The sequence below is a fragment of the Carassius gibelio genome, chromosome A5 (genome assembly GCF_023724105.1).
Source record: "Carassius gibelio isolate Cgi1373 ecotype wild population from Czech Republic chromosome A5, carGib1.2-hapl.c, whole genome shotgun sequence".
Lineage (NCBI taxonomy): Eukaryota > Metazoa > Chordata > Actinopteri > Cypriniformes > Cyprinidae > Carassius > Carassius gibelio.
This window is the reverse complement of record NC_068375.1, coordinates 4503912-4523678: the sequence shown is the minus strand read 5'-3', so window position 1 is coordinate 4523678 and position 19767 is coordinate 4503912. Positions and strand designations below refer to the sequence as shown.

At 38.0% G+C, this 19767-nt stretch overlaps 1 protein-coding gene across 2 annotated transcripts; it reads right to left on the bottom strand.

Moving 5' to 3' along the window:
* Window positions 1-1437: 1437 nt before the first annotated feature.
* LOC127989506 (adenylate kinase isoenzyme 1-like) lies at window positions 1438-15660 on the bottom strand. 2 transcript variants are annotated; one of them, XM_052591435.1, is made up of 7 exons: window positions 15567-15660; window positions 6660-6692; window positions 5551-5586; window positions 3216-3379; window positions 2991-3107; window positions 1616-1807; window positions 1438-1524 (listed from the first exon to the last, which is right to left on the bottom strand). In XM_052591435.1, the coding sequence occupies exons 2-7, from the start codon at window positions 6664-6666 to the stop codon at window positions 1456-1458; spliced, it is 585 nt and encodes a 194-aa protein (XP_052447395.1). In that variant the 5' UTR covers window positions 6667-6692; window positions 15567-15660; the 3' UTR covers window positions 1438-1455. The 2 variants fall into 2 exon arrangements, with proteins under 2 accessions (XP_052447395.1, XP_052447396.1); XM_052591436.1 differs by lacking the exon at window positions 15567-15660 and adding an exon at window positions 12205-12325.
* Window positions 15661-19767: the final 4107 nt, after the last annotated feature.

Here is a 19767-nt window from a genome sequence, read left to right as displayed (position 1 = left end):
AATTGAATTATATAAACATTACAAACTTTAATTTGAAACAAAAAAAGTATTTCAAAATCAGACAATGGAGAAATAAAAAACTATTTAAGTTGCTGATTATATCTATTATATATTGTAACAATACCCTTCAAGTTTATTTATATACAAATATTTTAGTATTTTCACAGCATATTAAGGCACTCTTTTGGTACAATTTGCACTCCATAACTCCCTGATTTGTGGAATTTTCTACATAGTGACATCGGTAATGTAGCTTTTCTACCACAAATTCAGCTGTTAACACAATTGTTTTTAAAATAATGTCAACGGTTGACATCAACAAAAGTATATTCCACCAATTGACAACCTTTAGAGCTCACAGTTGGTCTGTCAGTAATGGTTAATCAGTTATTTTAAAAAATAAATTCCTGTATGGAGAAAATTTATAGTTTGAGATAAAAATGAGATAAAAAGTAGAAAATTATGACTTTAAAAGTAAAAATTAAAACTTCAGAAGCTTGAATCATGACATATTAAATCATAATTGTAAGCTTAAAATATACAAAATGATGATAATAATAGTTGTTGTTTTTTTTTTGCCCTTATTAACTAAAAATCTCGATTTATTGATTTTAAGTATTTGTCATCATTTGTTACAATTTCAACATCATATTTTTGACTTTTCATCCTATAATGGTTACTTTTAAAGTCATTATGAGATGAAAAGCTAAAATTATAATTTTAAAAGTAATTGTTGTCACATGGCACCAAATAAACACAACACTAAGAGAAGACAGTGACAATTGTGACATACAGTACCAAGTTAAAATGACGTAAATTATTTTTCTAAAATAAGATTAAGCATGTCATAATTTTGACTTTTGTTTCATAATTATGACTTTATTATGACTTGGCAAAGCATGGTTTTCTTTCACTGCAGTAATAAGCTTCTGTATGTTTCACAGAGTATTTATCAATGGCTTTGAACACACCTCAGTCAGTCATAATCAAGGACTGGATCTATCTATTTTATAATAACATATAAAGTGTAGATATTATTTTCAGTCTGGAGCACTAAAGAAGGAAGAATCGTGAAGGCAATAAATCTGGATCCTTGTCACTATTAGCAATTAACACACACATTGAGAGAGAAAAGGCATTCGAATGTCAGCTTGACAAAACACATAAAATAATACATAAAAGTTTAAAACAGCTTTAAAAAGTCCGAAGGCTGCCAAATCCATGTGTCTGTGTAGTTTGAATGTTTTATACAGCCTGTGGGATGCGTGACTGTTTGAAAGGCAGTTGCTAATGTATTCTGGCAGGTTGCTAGGGTATTACTAGTGAAACACACAATCCAGTTGAGAGATCTGATGGATTTAGTCTCAGGTTGGATTTTCTGTTTAATAAGGAATATACAGTATGAGAGAAAAGGCAAAAGAATCACCCAAACAAGAGTTTGTTGTCAAGTGCTTTTTACTTCAGCTCATCGATAGCTTTTTCAACAATAGCAAATACCTCATCAACCGGCAGCTCCGAGTTAATCTGGAGAAGGAGAGAGAAATCATAGAATTGAAGAGAGAAACGGTGTCATGCTGGACTGAATCATTATATTTCTGTCATTGTTTCTTCTCACCTTCCTAACAATGCCGCGTTTCTCATAGTAAGCGATGACGGGCTCAGTGGCTTTGTAATAGAGATCCAGACGTTTCTTAATGGTCTCCTCGTTGTCGTCTGCACGCCCGCTGGTCTCTCCGCGCTTCATCAGCCTCTTCACCATGGTCTCGGCTTTGGCGTCAACGTACAGCAGCAGAGCTGGAGCGCCGATCTGATAGAGAGAAGAGCGACATGGCTTGCTCCATCTGAATGACTTCTCAAGGAGTTTTTACGTTTTGGAAGCCAGATTATGTGTGTGCTTGTAGGTGCAGGTCATTCAGGAGATTTGTGGCTTGTGATTTACTACTAATATAATTAACGGCATACTGAACTTACTTGTAAGTTTTCATTGATTACACAGTTGTTTTGTACTGGACACAAATGTGAAATAAAACTACAATTTCATATTTCAACATTTGCTTTTTACCTGAAATTGTCAGCATTCTTTAGATGGGTTGAAGATAATTGAATTGGATGTAATTGTTGTTATTTTTCGAATAAGAACACTTTATTTTAACACTTAAACTATGTTGTTGTTTTATTTACGCTGGCTGACAAAGGTTTAGGGTCAGCAAGAACTTTATTAATGTTTTTAAAAAGAAGTCTCTTCTTCACACCAAGGCTGCATTTATTTCAACAAAAAAAATTATGAATTAAATATTGTGAAATATTATTACAATTTAAAATAGATGTTTTCTATGTGAATATTTAATATTTAGGTTAAAATGTTTTTTATTGCTGTGATCAAAGCTGAATTTTCAGTATCATTACTCCAGTCTTCAGTGTCACATGATCCTTCAGAAATCATTTTAATATGCCGATTTGCTGCTCAAGAAATTATCGATTTTGAAAACATTTGTGCTGCCGGATATATTCGTGTAAACCGTGATACATTTTATTTTTCAAGATTCACAGATGAATATAAAGTTCAAAAGAAGGTCTTTTATTTTATTTTTACTATTACTTTTGATCAATTTAATGTGTCCTTGATGAATAAAACTTTTAAATTCTTTCAAAAAAGCTCTTATTGCCTGCAAACATTTAAATTCTGGTGTATATTTACATGCAAAAAAAGAGGTAAATTCTCCCATATTGTGTGGTTTATTAAAAGACTGCAAAACGGAGTGACAGTAGATGTATTCTAAGTGTGAAATAATGTAACGTATGCACAATGTTTAGGATTAGAGCTAACAGTTTAAGAATTGGACAATGAAGTCACCCTTTGTTGAGCACTAATGGTGATTCCATCTGCTCTGATCAAATGATGTCAGTCCTGAAATCCAGTCATAAATGACACCATTTGCTGAGATTGACATGTATGCTGTCTTTGAGTTTGTGTGATGATGTTCTTTTACCTTCTTCTCAAACTCCTCTCCCTGTTTGACCTCACGAGGGTATCCGTCGATCAGGTAGCCCTTTGAGACGTCAGCCTTGGCGATCATGGCTTCTTTGATCATGTCCAGAACTGTGTCCTGCAGAAACCAGAGCAGCATCAGAATGAACTCTGCTCATGATAACGGTGAGTGACGTTGGGACTGAGAAATGCTTTTATCCAGGATGTGAAGAGAGATTGGACTGACCAAAGGCACGAGTTCTCCCTTCTGCATGATGGCCTGGAGCTGTTTGCCCCTCTCTGAGCCGGACGCCACCTCCGCACGCAGCAGGTCACCTGAGGACAGGTGAGTGTAGCCATACTTTGCCACAATCTTCTCACACTGGGTGCCTTTTCCAGAGCCGGGGCCACCTGACATAAGAAGAACCCTCATCAGTTACCAATATAATATTACTTGATTATATGAACGATTTTGAAAGAGGTCATCTGTGCACTAAGGCTGCATTTATTTGATTAAAAATACAGAAAAGTGTTAAATATTATTACTAAATAGATGTTTTCTATGTGAATATATGTTAAAATGTAATTTATTGCGGTCATCAAATCAGAATTTTCAGCATAATTTCTCCAGTCTTCAGTATCACATGATCCTTCAGAAATCATATCCGTATTTGATGCTCATCAACATTTTATGATTATTATCAGAAAATGTTTTTTTGTGTGTGAAAATTGTGATACGTGGCTAAAAAAAAAAAGTAAATTAATACTTATTTTTGGCATGGATGCAGTAAATTTATCAAAAGTGTCAGTGAAGGCATTTATAATGTTACAAAAATAATTTAGTTTCAAATAAATGCTGTTCTTTTTTTAAGAATCGTGAACAATAAAATGTGTCATGGTTTCCACAAAAATATTCAGCAGCACAGCTGTTTTCAACATTGATAATAATCAAAAATGCTTCAGGAAAAGACTGAAGGTTAAACATTTTATTGTTATATATGTGTGTGTATGTGTAAAGACCTCTAACTAGCTTGCTCTAACCATAACTCCTTCAAAAACAGCTAAAAGCCTTGTAGTTATGATTGATGATCAGCTGACTTTCTCAGACCACATTGCTAAAACTGTCCGATCCTGCAGATTTGCTTTATTCAACATCAAGAAGATCAAGCCCTTTCTTTCGGAACATGCAGCACAACTCCTTGTTCAAGCTATTGTTCTGTCCAGGCTGGACTATTGCAATGCCTTCTTGACAGGTCTTCCAGCCAATTCTATCAAACCTTTACAATTAATTCAGAACGCGGCAGCAAGATTAATTTTTAATGAGCCAAAAAGAATACATGTCAGACCTCTGTTTATCAATTTGCACTGGCTTCCAATAGCTGCTCGCATAAAATTCAAGGCATTGATGTTTGCCTACAAAACTACCACTGGCTCTGCACCCATTTACCTAAATTTGTTACTTCAGACTTATATGACCTCTAGAAGCTTGCGTTCTGCAAATGAACGTCGCTTGATTGTGCCATCCCAAAGAAGCACAAAGTCACTTTTACGGACTTTTAAATTAAATGTTCCCTTCTGGTGGAATGAATTCCCCAACTCAATCCGAGCAGTCCGAGTCCTTAGCCATCGTCAAGAATCGGCTTAAAACACATCTCTTCCATCTTTATTTGACCCTCTAACTTTAACACTCACTATTCTAATTCTATTCTTTAAAAAATCTAACTACCTTTCTAATATTTTGGTATTCTATTTTCTTTTCATTTATTATGCAATTGTATATGTATGTGTGTGTGTATGTGTAAAGACCTCTAACTAGCTTGCTCTATTCTTTTATTTTTTATTCTATCTGTTTTCTTTTTATTTATTATATTAGTTAAAATACCATGCTACGTGTACTGTGTTAACCTATCTGAGACTAGTTATAGCACTTATGTATCATTGCTCTTTTTGTTGGTTTTGATTGCTTCCACTGTCTTCATCTGTAAGTCGCTTTGGATAAAAGCGTCTGCTAAATGAATAAGTGTAAATGTAATGTAAATGTAAGGTTTGATCAAAGGAATATATTACATTTCACAATATATTCACGCTGATATTTAATAGTTTTTATTGTATTTTTAAATAAATGCAACCTTGATGTGCTGAAAGGTTTTACAATCCTTAATTCTTAATTATTTCAAACCTTTGAGTGATGGCTCATAGACGCGTGCTTTACTAGGAGTTTATGTGACTTTACACTTAGCAGCAAACAAACAGAACAGAACAGCACTGCATTATTTGAAACATATAGTCATGAATTCATCAACTGATTTGCTTTCACTCAGAAATTGCTGGTAAATTCCATTTATAATTACAAATAAATTGCATGTAATCTTTGTTTACAAAGTTTATATTTTTAAAATATTTTTTACAGTGTATCATGATGCTTTTGTCATTCCTACAGAAAGCTGGTCTGGTTTCACAATACGTTTATGATTATGCCAACACGGCTTATGATTATGAGTTTCCATTTACAAAAGAACGCCTCATTTGATTAATAATTTTTTTTACCAGACAAGATGAAAAGTAAAGGCAGTTCAACTTACCCACCACAAAGACGATCTTAGCATCTTTAAGTTTATCTGTGACACAATAAAACATTCACATCAGTCTAAATGTAGCATGTGGAGGCTGTGCTATTATTTGAAAACTCTCTGAGATCTCAGTACTATCAGACTGTCTTCTAACTTCTGTAGTCTGATGTTCTCCTGCAGACATTGTGCTCAAATCATTTACCATCTGTCTTCAGCACGGCGACTGCTGATTTACTCAAGCAACCTAAGCCCATTTCTGACCACAGTATTTCTGCTTCACACTGATTCTGCTCTTTCCTTCAGTTACTTCTCAATGCTTGAGTTCACCATGGCAACTGTTGCCAAGGTTTGATCCTGAACTACTGATGACAGGTAAACAATAGCTGCAACCAATACAACATACTCCTTTATTTATTGTAACTATATATATATATATATATATATATATATATATATATATATATATATATATATATATATATATATATATATATATATATATATATATATATATATATATAATAAAAATGCAAACTGTACACCTTTAAGCCAGACAAATATTTTGCTATGTGTATGTTCAGTTTCACTATATGTTAGACACTATGTGCTTCTTTTTTGTTATTTTTTCATTCATTCATTATTTAAAAATTGAGTTGTATGTGTCTTTAGTTTCTCTTTCTCATTCCCCTCTAACAGGGAATGCTATCACTACTTTTTGCACTATAAAGAAGCATTACAGTGAAAGCCCACATGAGGTCATCAGAGACCATCAGATGTTGATGAATGATGAAGATGTTCATTTTTGTGTGTTCATGTCGACTTTCCCTGTTTATCTGCTCTTTAGTTCTTTGTATTTGTGTTTGTCATTGAGTTTAATTCTCAGACTGCAGGTCTTTGTTTAAGAGGTCCATGTTTTTAAACACTTGTTGTGTTTCATGACAGTCTCGAACTAATCTGATTTACAAAAGCTCTACCATTTACTGAAGGCTGTTTCTTTCAGGTGACTGTAAAATAACTGTAAGTCTCATTACAAATAAATAAATCAATTATAAATAAATAAACAAATATATCTTGAATATCTTTCAAAATATTAAATATTGTAGATTGAGATAAATTCTTACCTGCCATGGTTGTCTGTTATGTGAGAGATTATCCTAAAAGAGCAATAAAACCAAGGATTAGTCCAGATAAAGAGTGGAAAAATTTCTGTTTTTATTGATTTGAAGTCTGTCACTCGTTCAGAAAGTTCACAATCATTTCTGATGTGGTTGATACGAGCAGATTCTGAATTAATGCTGAAATGCAGACTCCGGAGGAGAAACATTGCTCAAAGCATAATTTCCCAACAGAGTCCTGTAACACTGTCACACACTGGCCAACAACACTTTATACATTTACACCCCTCCGCCCCAAACACACACACACACACACGCACACACACACACGCACACATATTGGGTTTCCATGCTTTATAGGACTCTTTATAGGTGTAATTGTTTTTATTCTGTACAAACTGTTTTTTCTATCCCCTTAACTCAACCCTACCTCTCACACGAGATATTAGTAAAAAAAAAAAAAAAAAAAAATTAATTCTGTACAATTTATGTTGTTTCCTCATGAGGACCAGAAACAAATAATAAAAAATGACAAAGATTTTGGATATTGCCCATAAGATTTTGTCCCCATAAGGTAATGTATATTTCTGACTCATCTTTATCTATTTACCTCATTGTCTCTTTGCCTGTTAATTTAGGGCTACTGCTGCCGGCCAGATGGGTGCCCAAGCAGGATTGTATTGCTGTACCCCCTCGCTCAAATATTATGAAAAAAAAAAAAAAAAAAACACTACAGTGATTTTCCTTAGGTGTCAGTTATAATCATCAAAATTAAAAGAAATAAACATTTGAAATATATCAGTCTGTGTGTAATGAATGACTATAATATACAAGTTACACTTTTTGAATGGAATTAGTGAAATAAATCAAATTTTTGATGATATTCTAATTATATTACCAGCACCTGTAGTTAGGCTAATGATGGTACAGCACATTAATTTTTTTATTTTGTTGGGTTGTTCGCTGTTTTCAAAAATCATTAAAAACGTAAGATTATAAAACATAAAAATAGCAATGTGTATCACTGTTTTGTCCATCATTATCCATCGCAGGAATTATTTTCTCCTTCGTTGTCCATCGGAGTCAATCCTGGGATTGTAAATGCCCGCAAGCAAAAAAAAAAAAAAAAAAACACAATATTGATCAGTGACCTCTTAATTTTTTATTTTATTTTATACATTTTTTTGGAAAGGGGGCGTTTTACCAACACCTCCGGAAATGCACATTTCATGTCAATAACACCCCTGAAATTTAGAGAATGCCATTTAGAAAGCAAAAGTGCAAAGAAAGGCAAAGAAAAAATAAATAAATAAAACACTGATATTGGATGATCTTGAAGTTGGAGGAGAGAGTGATTATGGAATATTTCACCCTACCCTAATTTTTTGAACCAGATGAAGAGCTAACCACTGGTGACCTTTCCAACGTGATTACGTCATGCGATAATTTGCACACACGCATCCTGGAGCTATAGTGCAAGACGTGCATTAGTGTTTACAAAGCATATAATGTTGTTGTTTTTTTAGTTTTTTTAGTTTTTTTTTTTTTTTAGAAAATGACAGATCATTTTGCTTTATAAGACCCTTATTACTCGACTGGGATCATGTTCTGCATCACCCTTTGATGCAGCATTAAAACTGCAATTTGGACATTCAGTCCTTTGGCCACCATTTAAGTCCATTAAATGGAGAAAATGTTTTTCTGGAATGTTTTCCTCAAAAACCCTAATTTCTTCGCGACTAAAGACAGAAAGCCACAAACATCTTGGATGACATGGAGGTGAATAAATGATCAGGAAACATGTATTCTGTATTGAACTAATCCTTTAATGCACAGTAAATCGTGGCCCTCTAGCGGTGAAAAATAAAAATACACACGTTTGGCGGGAGAACCTAATTTTGGCTGTGTTTTTCCTGTGTTTCTCTGCGCGGGTGAATGTGATTCGATGCACTGCAAAAACAGGATCTTCTCAGAACAACTGGACAAATAAGTTGCGGTTTCTTTGTTTTTACAATCAGTGATTAGCAATATATTTGCCATTTTGACTAATCGTGTAAATTTTCATGTTAACAACGTAAACACATTGCACCATTACACCGTCAGAGCTGCTTTTCGCTGTGTACGGATCACTTGACACACGTGATATGCACAAACGAATTACTGTATAAAGGTGGGTCTACATGGTGTGATTTTTGATATCGTACGGGTTCGCATGTGATTATTTTCAATCATGTGGAAATCGTGTATGCTCATATGGTCACGGCTCGTTTCATGTGCGTGGAATTATGATCCGAGCAGAGTGCCTTACGAGCACTTCCCAACCTCCCGATCATTTTTTTAAATGTCTAAAAAGTTTGTGAGCTACCGGTTTGAATTCGTGACGTGTGCGGTTGAAGGAGCTGATTTGTTGATCTATCTGAAGTTCACCAATCATGAACTAAGAAAACCACCGAAGAAGAAAGACGAATACGGCAGCGCCACAGCGAATGTGGACTATTGACCAAGAGGATAAACTCACTGAACTCTCTCTCTCTATCACACACACACACATGTGTATGTGGTTTACGGGGACTCTCCATAGACCTAACAGTTTTCTATACTGTACAAACATATTCTATCCCCATACACTACCTCTATCCATCACGGAAAAATGCATGTTTAAAATTTAAATGAAACACCATTTAGTATTTTTTAAAAGCCATTTGGTTTAGTGAAGTGAAGTGAAGTGAAGTGACATTCAGCCAAGTATGGTGACCCATACTCAGAATTTGTGCTCTGCATTTAACCCATCCGAAATGCACACACACAGAGCAGTGAACACACACACACACACACTTGAGCCTTGCTCAAGGACACCTAAGTCGTGGTATTGAAGGTAGAGAGAGAACTGTACATGCACTACCCCCACCCACAATTCCGTCCGGCCCGAGACTAGAACCCACAACCCTTCGATTGGGAGTCCAACCCTCTAACCATTAGGCCACGACTTCCCCGTAAGTTGCGAGGGCACAGGAAGTGTTCTCATAAACCATGTTTACGTTGTAATACCCATGTCATTATAGACATTTGTGTCACACACACACACACACATCATGGCTTGTATCAATATTTTATATGAAGTTATGAGAGAGGGAGAGCAGTTATATTAACTTCTTGCAATTTCTTCGGAAATTGGCAGGTCGTAAAATCGTGTCATATATCACCTTGTCCATACGATTTTCAAATATACTCACTCGTGACATGTGCATAGACATACGATTTTCCAACCATCAGAATTCGCACCGTGTATGCCCGCCTTTATGCATGTAATTTCCCTCAAAATCGTATGTATGTATAGTAAAATATAAATAACAAATGCTATGAACATGATATGAATTTATATATATATATATATATATATATATATATATATATATATATATATATATATATATATATATATATATATATATATATATATATATTAGGGGTGTAACGATACGCGTATTCTACCGAACGGTTTGTTGAACTAATTATATAAAAAAAAAAAAAAAAAAGTGAAATATAATGATATGCGTTCAACAAGGTAGCCCAATAACCCAAACGACATAACAGGCAACGCCCCTGACACCCCCGAAGAAGAAAAAAACACCAACTTATATTTTTATGTTAGGCTTCTCAGTCAGGTGCTCACTCACTCAGTACGCGCTGAGTGAGTGAGCAGTTCATGCACGGTACGCGGTGGCCAGTGCGTTTAACAGACCAGAAATAGAAGATCCTCCAATAACCAACAGGTCTGGTGTTTGAGTGCACTTTGGATTCCCTGTAAACTATAATGGTGATGGCAAGAGAGTGGTGGATAAAAAAACAACGGTCGCATCTGAAAAAAAAAACACCAGCGGGAATACTTGAAACATGTCAACTCATTTACGCCGACATCACCTTAGTGTGTCAGTATCTGGGTAAAGACGAAAAAAAGGAGAAACATACACGCAACAAACTATCCCCGCAGCATTTAGACAGACATTTCCAATGGACTCAAACAGGGCAAAAGACATCACCGTGGCGATTGGTAGGTTTCATTTACGTTACATTTACATTATAGCCACGGATATGAGACCTTACTATTTACCATTCATTCTGTCATCACCATTATAGCTTACAGGCTATAATGCGCTAGGCACGTCTTTCTCCTCCTTTCCAAAGCGCTCAGGCAAGAAGCACTCCTGAGGCGTCTGCCTTTGCTAAGCAACAATGACGTGCTCTCTCCATGAAGACGCGGAAATTTCAGCAAAGGATAAATGGATTTGCAGCTCTAAAAATCGCTTGCAGTAGGCTAGCTCTGCTACTAAATTTATTTCAGAATTGCAATCCATATACAACTATGATCAGCTGTTCCTTCATCTTGGCTGAGCTTTCAACGTTGTTACGGGAAAGGATGAAGCTGATTGGTTAGTTCTTTTCACATGACCCGCGGTGCGCTTGCGGCATTCTAAAAAGTTTAGATGTTTTTACATTTTGCTGTATCTAAAACATACCGAACCGTACCGAACCGAACCGTGACATCGTTGTATCGTATCGAACCGAACCATGAATTTTGTGAACCGTTACACCCCTAATATATATATAAATATAAATTCATACCATGTTCATATCATTTGTTATTTATATTTTACTATACATACATACATATTGGATTCTTCAGAGCAGCAGCTGATCCACACAGACAGGAACAGCACAAGCTTTCACACACTTCACCACATTTGACTCGCTTCTGCTGATCACAAGTTGCAGTATTTTCTCAACGTTACAGTATTTTTCTTTAGTATAAACTCTTGATTGTGAATAGTCTGTAAATCAATTCAATTACAGTTGATGAAATATTTAGCATTGTGCATCAAGTGAAAGCTATCTTTTTTTTATTATTATTAAAATACAGATGCGCAGCGTAGAACATTCAAAATCAAATATTCAAATCCTGTAGGGTAAAGCATTGCCTGATGCTTTTAAAGACATCAGTTTAACCATCTTTACATCAAAAACTAGATTTAGAGGCATTATGAGATGGTTATGAACACATAAATGAACTGACGTTTCTCACAACTGTGCCATGTGAGCTGTCACACCGACTGGTCACACCTAAACACAAAACCAGAAGAGCAACCCACTGCTTGTAGACATTAAGAGCTGTTACTGCCTCACAATATGATCTTATAAAGTTGACTGGAATTCAAAACTCTCAAACATTAATTTATTTGCATCTATTTATACCATCAGTTATTTCTGCAGAGGTATTTTTCAGTCTCAAGTTACACTTAGTCACTAACATGAGGTATGTTTATGCAAATAGGTATGTTTAGACTGCAGCCTAACAGCTGTGCATGTTCTCTGCATTATTATCTGTATGAAACAGCTCTGTCAGTCGGTCTGTTGAAGTGTAGAGGTTAGTGACATTCAAACTACACACCAACCACAATGACTGAGTCTTTCTAGACAGGATTCATAAAGCGTAAAGACTCTGCATCAAACACTAAAGCAGAGAAAGAGAGAGCTTGTAAAGAGTGTGTCTTACTGTTCGGTCTGTCTCGGAGCGTCTGGATGGCAAGTGAAAACAGATCCCTTTTTCTTGTGACGGCACTACTGGTCATGTGACCCACAATGCTTTGCATGCAAATGCTGTGTTCTCAAAGACTTGTCCTGCTGGTCTGTGCTTTAGTTGCAGTGCTGTTTTAAAAGAGCAGTGCTATAGTAAGTTCTCCTTATTGAAGATGAAGATTTGAGAGGAGGTGGTCTTATATTAACGTCAGATCTCTGCTCACTGTTGGAGCATTTGTTGTGAATTTAAGCCAACTGCATCTGAGGATTTACAGACAGTGTGTTCAAGGGTTTACTCAAAGGTGACTGCATATGTTCACCCTGGACTTCAACCACTGAACCTTTTAAATGCAACAAGGTTGGCACAAATATTTTTGGGGAAAAAGATTATGACTATGTTTCGTTGTTATTATGATGGTGATGTATCATCTGTTACAAGACACACTTACTCAAGACTCAAAATGTGTCATATTAATATTAACACTGCATAAAACATTGTGTGTGTATATATATATATATATATATATATATATATATATATATATATATATATATATATATATATATATATATATATATATATATATATATAGTGTTACAAATATTTCTTATAATTTAGATAAATATATTTAAAAATGTATAAGAAAATTTATATGGATCTAGTAAATGAACTTCAGTGAAAACGAGCCTGAGCAACAAGCATGACCATTTAAAACTATGTGTTTTATGAAACATTACAAAAGCGTGCCACTCCTATTTCCCCCCCATTGTCTAATAATTACTTTGTCAAGCCAACATTATAACTATGTTATGCAAGGCACATTAAAACACTACCAGAATTTACATTCATAAGGCACAATGTCTGAAATGTAGTTAAACTGCTGAGTTTCTCAACTACACTTATTTACCATGCCATATGATTTTACTGATCAAAAAGCTATGCAATCAGGAAAAGACAGACTGAAACGAAGCGCAACCCTATCACAAAAAAATAGCTGCAGGAAGTGGTTTAAGACACATTCCTGGCAAAATGTAAATGCATCGGCTGCTTTTCTATGCGGGTGACCCTGTGCCACTGTAAATGTCACCCAAAGACCTGAATCAGCACTGGACACTTCAGCACTGCATGCACTGCCAATTATGGTGATTCTGTAGGACTCTCTGGCATGTGAGACAGTTGTTCTTGGCTCTAACTTAGCAGCTGGTTTATATGGTTGCATGCATGTAATGTATAGTGTGATGCAGCAGATCTGATCAATTGAATATGGCAGAGTTTCAAGAGCACGTGAAGCAAACAGGTCCAGCAGCTCTCGCTTTCTGCAGCTACATGTCTTATTCCTACTGACGTGAAGTGTCTATGTTGGAAACATTAGCTGAGAATCATAGCAGGTTTAATGGCTTATGTTTATGCTTGTATTATTTGCATTTAAGCATGATTAACTGAAGTACGGTATGTGGGTCATTCTCAGAAACCGCTGCCATTTCTATCACTATGACTTACTTCTTGTGCAATTAACAGCTTACCGAACTCTCATTATTTGATAAATTGAATTTTTTTAGTGTTTCGTGCACAAGACATGTCATGTAAAAAACATTATCATCACTATTTGCTTTTTTGAAAAACCAACATTATTATGGTATTTTGGCAGAAACTATAGTGCCATGACAAATTAAACATCAGCGTTAGGGTTGTAGTAGTGTGTCCATGTCTGCATCAACCAGCAAAATTAATCAAAGGTTATAAGGTGTTGGAAGGACTTTGATTATGTAATGCTTTGGTAACATAACACTTACTTTTTGGTTACTAGACAGCATAACACTCCAAATTCATGTCCGAATTGAAGACGAGAAGGCACAAATGCAACCTGATATACACAGAGCTGTCTCTAAATTGTCTATTAAAAGCTGGTGTAAAGATTAGCCGGTTCTCTCAGCAGACAGCTGCTCAGTGCTTCCCATCAGCACCCGCAAATGAAACCTTCATTTGTTGTATAAAATGCATTTCAACATAGATTTCAGTGATGCAGTTAAACATTGTGTATTCCTATAATATTTGCAAATAGTCAGTTTGAACTGATTTAACCCTATTTCTGCATGAGTTTCCCCTCTGAAAAAAAAGAAAATGTGTAAAAACAACTCTCACTCAGAAATTGCTAGTAAACAATTACAAAAAAATGGCAAGTAAAACATTTAATTAAATATAAAACATTTTAAGTAGAAAGACTTAAATGGTATTTTCTTGTAAATGTACTTCAGTAATGTTGTAATAATGATCCAAAGATTAAAAAAATGTGGAATTGTGTTGAGTTGTAAGTTGTGAGTTATTGACAGAAAAATTATCAAACATAATTATCTTTATGATAGGGGACATACAAGTTAATGAACTAACTTGTTAGCTGTTTCTATCTATCCATCCATCTATCTATCTATACTTATATACAGTATTTAAAAAACATTTTAAAAAAATTGAAAATATATATTGAACATTTTTATATAATATTTTTTACTAATTATTTATATATACAGTATATATATATATGAATATTGAGTCCAATTACATCCGCTAGTTACTACAAAACCTATTTTGAACTCTGTTCAGGAGTAGCATATTTTTAGGAATATGGGATCCCAGTAAGTGTCTCCAACTAGATGAAATGTCACATATGACCTCATAAATCAGCCATCAAAATTTAGAACTGGTTGCATGTATTTTAATGCGACTCAGGGTCATGTGACGCATCTGTGGACACCTTGTGCTCAATTTCTGGTGACATTGATATGAGGGAAACCTTGATCCTGTCCTATCATATAGATTGATAATCCTCCCATCCATCCATCCGCTCATGAGGAGATGCTAAAAAAAGATGTTCTACTATGGCAGCAGCTGATGTCCACCACATAACCAGCGCACAAAACGCTTTCATTCTCAAACCCACTGGAAAACCCCATTTCTGCTGTTGCCATAGTGATGGAGCTGCTGTAGCTTTAAGAAAGTAGAACGGCTTCGTTTGACGTAAAAGAGGCCATGTTTACAATGGAGAACATGTGACTGATTCTATCAGATGTTTATTCCGGAGCGTGAGATCAGCACTGCATTCAGCAATTCGTGAGAAAACACAAGACGATTGCAATGATGAAACAACACAAATGCCTATACGCATTTGTCCGTTTGACATTGCAGCTGTCAAAACATATTCTCATGCAGCTTTAACCTGATCAGCCTGTGAACAGCAAGACCTTAAAGAGCTTAACTCACTCTCTCACACACACACAAACACATACACGATAAGGCATTTCCGTGCTGTATTATTGCACTTCCTCTCAGTGTGTTGTACTGACCTGTCTGTCTCTCTCTGTCTGTCTCTGTGGTCCAGTGAAGGCTGAGTGTGTCCGGATGCTGTCTGTCCACTGCACGGCAGCCCTCCCTCTGCCAACAGCCACTTTATATAGTCTTGAGCAGCTCCAGCGGACGCACGGCACACTGGGAAGATGGAGGGCTGCTGGGAGAAAATGCAGGAATGTTGATGAATTAGAGCTCATGATTGCTCTCGTGAAAAAGAAGTGTGCTTAATTGTATTAAAAGTGTGCTTTTTGTGTACTTCAAATCTTAAAGGTATTCTTTATAAAAATTCACTTTTTGTATATATGTACATAAATGTATTAATTATACATTTGACATAATTACAGTATGATTTTGTTTTAAATAAGTACACTTATTTTGAAGTATTTTACGTGTAAAATAATTGATAAAAAATTTTACTTAAGTGTGTTCTCCAAAAGTAAGTCTGTTAATGAATTTTAAATGTATTACTATTAAGTCTATAATATATACTATGTGCATTAATGCAATTAATCAAAAATACATTTCAATACACTTTCTTATACAGTATACTCAAGTAACACCTATTGTTGGTCTGTAATAATTTTACAGGAATTAAAGAGAGAGAGAGAGACCGAGCGAGCACACTGCAGAGAGAGAGAGAGAGAGAGAGAGAGAGAGAGAGCGCAAGAGCTCACGCGCAAGAGAGTGGAGAGTCATTTACTCATAAACTAAATTACAACCTGTTAAGAACCATCAAAGAATCGTATTGTAACAACTTCCTAATCATCAGGAAGAAGGAGGCGGGAACCAGCGGACAATCAAATAACATTTTAATAATTCAAAATAAACACAAAACAGCGCACCAGCCCCTCACGGACGACTGGTGCGCTCAAATAAAAACCAAAACATAAAATAAGGCCCAGGCCTGGTCCTCTCTCGTCCTTCACTATCGTCGCTCCAGTTTTATATCCTTCCATCTCCTACGTGGGACTCGAGACCGGCGGTGGGGCGCAGGTGTCCCTGATTTCCCAATCATTCCGCCGGCCTCACTCCTTGTTCTCACGTCCCTCGCCCCCCCCCCCCCCCCCCACTCGCCACATACCCCCCATCGCCCCTCGCAGGCCGGGGGGTACCCTCGAGACTGCCCTCTACTCCCACCGACCCCCCCCACCCCCCCCGCTCATGGGGCCCTGCGGGTACCTGGGGGTAGGACAGACGAGGCGTGAGAAAAGGAGATGGAAGGAGGAGCAATAAAGATGAGAGAGGGGAGAGAGGAAAAAAAAATTCCGGTTCCCAGACACACTGCTGCTCGGCCCTCCACCAGCTGGGTGATCTCCTCCACGGTGCCTGGCAGTGGCACTGGACAGCACTCGGCGGACAGCACGACACTCCTCCACCACCCGGTGGACGGCGACGGCTCCTCCGGTTTTGGGCAGCCGGCAGGAGTCCCCCGTTCCCTGCTCCTCCCCATTCCGGCAGATGGCAGCAGGCTCCGGCCCCCTGGCAAACGGCGCTGACTCCTCCGCTCCCTCACGGACGGCAACCGCCCCTCCACCTCATGGGCGGCCGGCAGCAAAGTCGCCTGTCCCCGGCAACTCCCTCCAGCCCACCGCCTCGAGCATCCATGGTGGCACACTCCTCGCCAGCTCGATGGCACCGCGGATTCACCACAGCGGCGAGGGATCTTCAGCAGTGCGTCCCTCCTTCTCCCGGGCTTCGGCACCACTGTAATGATAAACTTCCTAACCATCGGGAAGAATGAGGCGGGAACCAGCGCACAATCAAACAGAAACTTTAATAATCACAAAATAAATGTAATTTATTAATAAGATTCGGGAGGAGCGCGTCAGATACTTAGCCTAATCAACACAGGTGGACCATAATCAAGTAATCAATCCCATAGTATAAATATCACTGACCTACCTCTATCCATTGACAGTTTATCAGCATGCTGGTTCGCTTCGTCAGTCACCTTATCACAGACCCAATTTTCATACCAACGAAGAGTGCTACACAGGGGATTTATAAGACCTGCTGCTTTTGCCGGACCCGAGATCATTTCTACCCAGCCAAACACGGCCGGTGAGCAGCATTAAGCGTCATCGCGACAGCTGCTCTCCTCGCCAAGCCACACGTCGTGGCCAATAGACCGTGCAAGCTCAGAGCTCGCCTCGCTCAATACAACGATTGCGCCGCCCGAGACCGAGCTCTCGTCGAGCGCTGGATTGCAGCAGAAAGAATCCAACCAGCCCGGGCCGAACCCCGGCTCTCACCACGGCTCAGCCTTTTACCATGGCGTTCCGGCCGAGTGGCAGTTTGAGGCCGCTTCCTCTAGCGGTGCAGACCGCGCGACGTTAACCAATACATTTCCAGGCGAAGACGCTAAAAACAGGTTCTTCTTTTTCTTCATTGGATTTTTACGGCAGTTGGCATCCAAAGTGTTGCATCTAAAAGCAGGTTCGCGGCTAAAGTTTAAAAGTTGTTAAATGACGTCATGTGTTTTATGGTGATTTTGGCAAACCAGCGTAAAGGTGCATTACCGCCACCCGCTGATCTTGAGTGTGGATTACGAATAGATTTGGACTACAGATACAAACGTTCCTTCAGATGATGATGCTGCTTTTAAACCACGGAGCCAAGGCATTACAGTCGCCTTACTGCGCACATTTAAACCTCTAAAAATTCCATGATTTAAAAAAAAAAAAAGCTCGTAAGTCTCTGGATAAAAGCGTCTGCTAAATGGTTAATTTAATTTTAAATGTTAATTTCCATGCAAGTCTTCTGGTAGGACCAAATCATTTAGGGACCTATTTCACCATTCACTGGTGTGATCACTCAAAATTAATCTAAAACGCATCTGCCCCCATGTTTTGATGCAGGATAGCAAATGTGAGTAAAATTACTGTCGCCTTTTAAAGACCGTAATACGAAAAAACTGGCAAGTAAATATCTTTAGAAACCACTTGGAAGCGAATAGCACTTAAGCATCGCCAACGGCCTCAGTCTATTATCGTTCCACTTTCACAGCACTTTAAACATCACTCTCTTACTTGGAAAACTATTCCCATTCCTGAACCAGAAACGTCGAAGTGTTAGCTCGTGGACAAATGTCATGAACAGATACATCTTTATTTTGGGTATGTAATTTCTGTCTCCATGCCAAAAATGTGGGGAGTGACTGGTAAGGGGTTAACGTTACTGCTATAATCATGTCTTTCGGTACAACGTCTTACAAAACTAAACATGCTTCATCGTTTCCAAAAGCCTCTGTTTCCACAGTCCATACTACAACGTGAAAACAGCGTTCCAAACGTATCAGCTCGGGAGACCGTCTAAAGAGCCCGGAGGCCAAATGAGAGGAAAGATGCTTTTCCAACAGGAACATAATAAGGTGGACAAGGCTTGAGGAGTTGTCAAATCAGGCAACCAATTGCTAAGCTGGTAACACAGTAGGCTACCCATTCATTTTTAGCTTGCCCCATCAAATGTTACTAACCCTTCTTACTCTTTTTACTCAAGTAGCCTTTCCTGTACCTCCTCACTGCTGCAGCAGTGTCTGCTCCCGCAGGAGCCTTTCCCGTATCTCCCCACTGCCGCAGCAGTGTCTGCTCCCGCAGGAGCCTCTCCTGTACCTCCTCACCGCCGCAGCAAAGTCTGCTTCTGCAGGAGCCTTTCCCGTATCTCCCCACTGCCGCAGCAGTGTCTGCTCCCGCAGGAGCCTTTCCTGTACCTCCTCACTGCCACAGCAGTGTCTGCTCCCGCAGGAGCCTTTCCGGTTCTCCCCACTGCAGCAGCAGTGTCCGCTCCCGCATGAGCCTTTCCTATACCTCCTCACTGCTGCGCAGTGTCTGCTCCCGCAGGAGCCTTTCCTGTACCTCCTCACTGCCGCAGCAGTGTCTGCTCCCGCAGGAGCCTTTCCTATACCTAAATATATATTATATAAAAAAATAAAATAAAAAAACACACACATCACCTCCGCTTAAAGGCATGCCATGCATCCGAGGTTGCGGTGATAGCATCATGTATCGACAATAGCCAAGACATTATTAGGCCCATTCTCCAACCAACAATTTTTATAATAATCATTAGGCGGCCTACCATAATTCAGCTATCAAACCGTTAACCCATCTCAGCACTGCATTTCACGCTCGCCCGTGCTCTCAAAGGATGATGTGAGCCTGTAGGTGGCAAATAATTCTTTACATTTATATAGCTTTT

What these genes read in the sequence shown, in the direction of transcription:
- LOC127989506 (XM_052591435.1), bottom strand. An exon ending in AGGGAGAACTCGTGCCTTTG is followed by an intron (nt 3,108 to 3,215) that starts GTCAGTCCAATC and finishes TGGTTTCTGCAG; the next exon opens with GACACAGTTCTGGACATGAT. An exon ending in GAGAGGAGTTTGAGAAGAAG is followed by an intron (nt 1,808 to 2,990) that starts GTAAAAGAACAT and finishes TCTCTCTATCAG; the next exon opens with ATCGGCGCTCCAGCTCTGCT.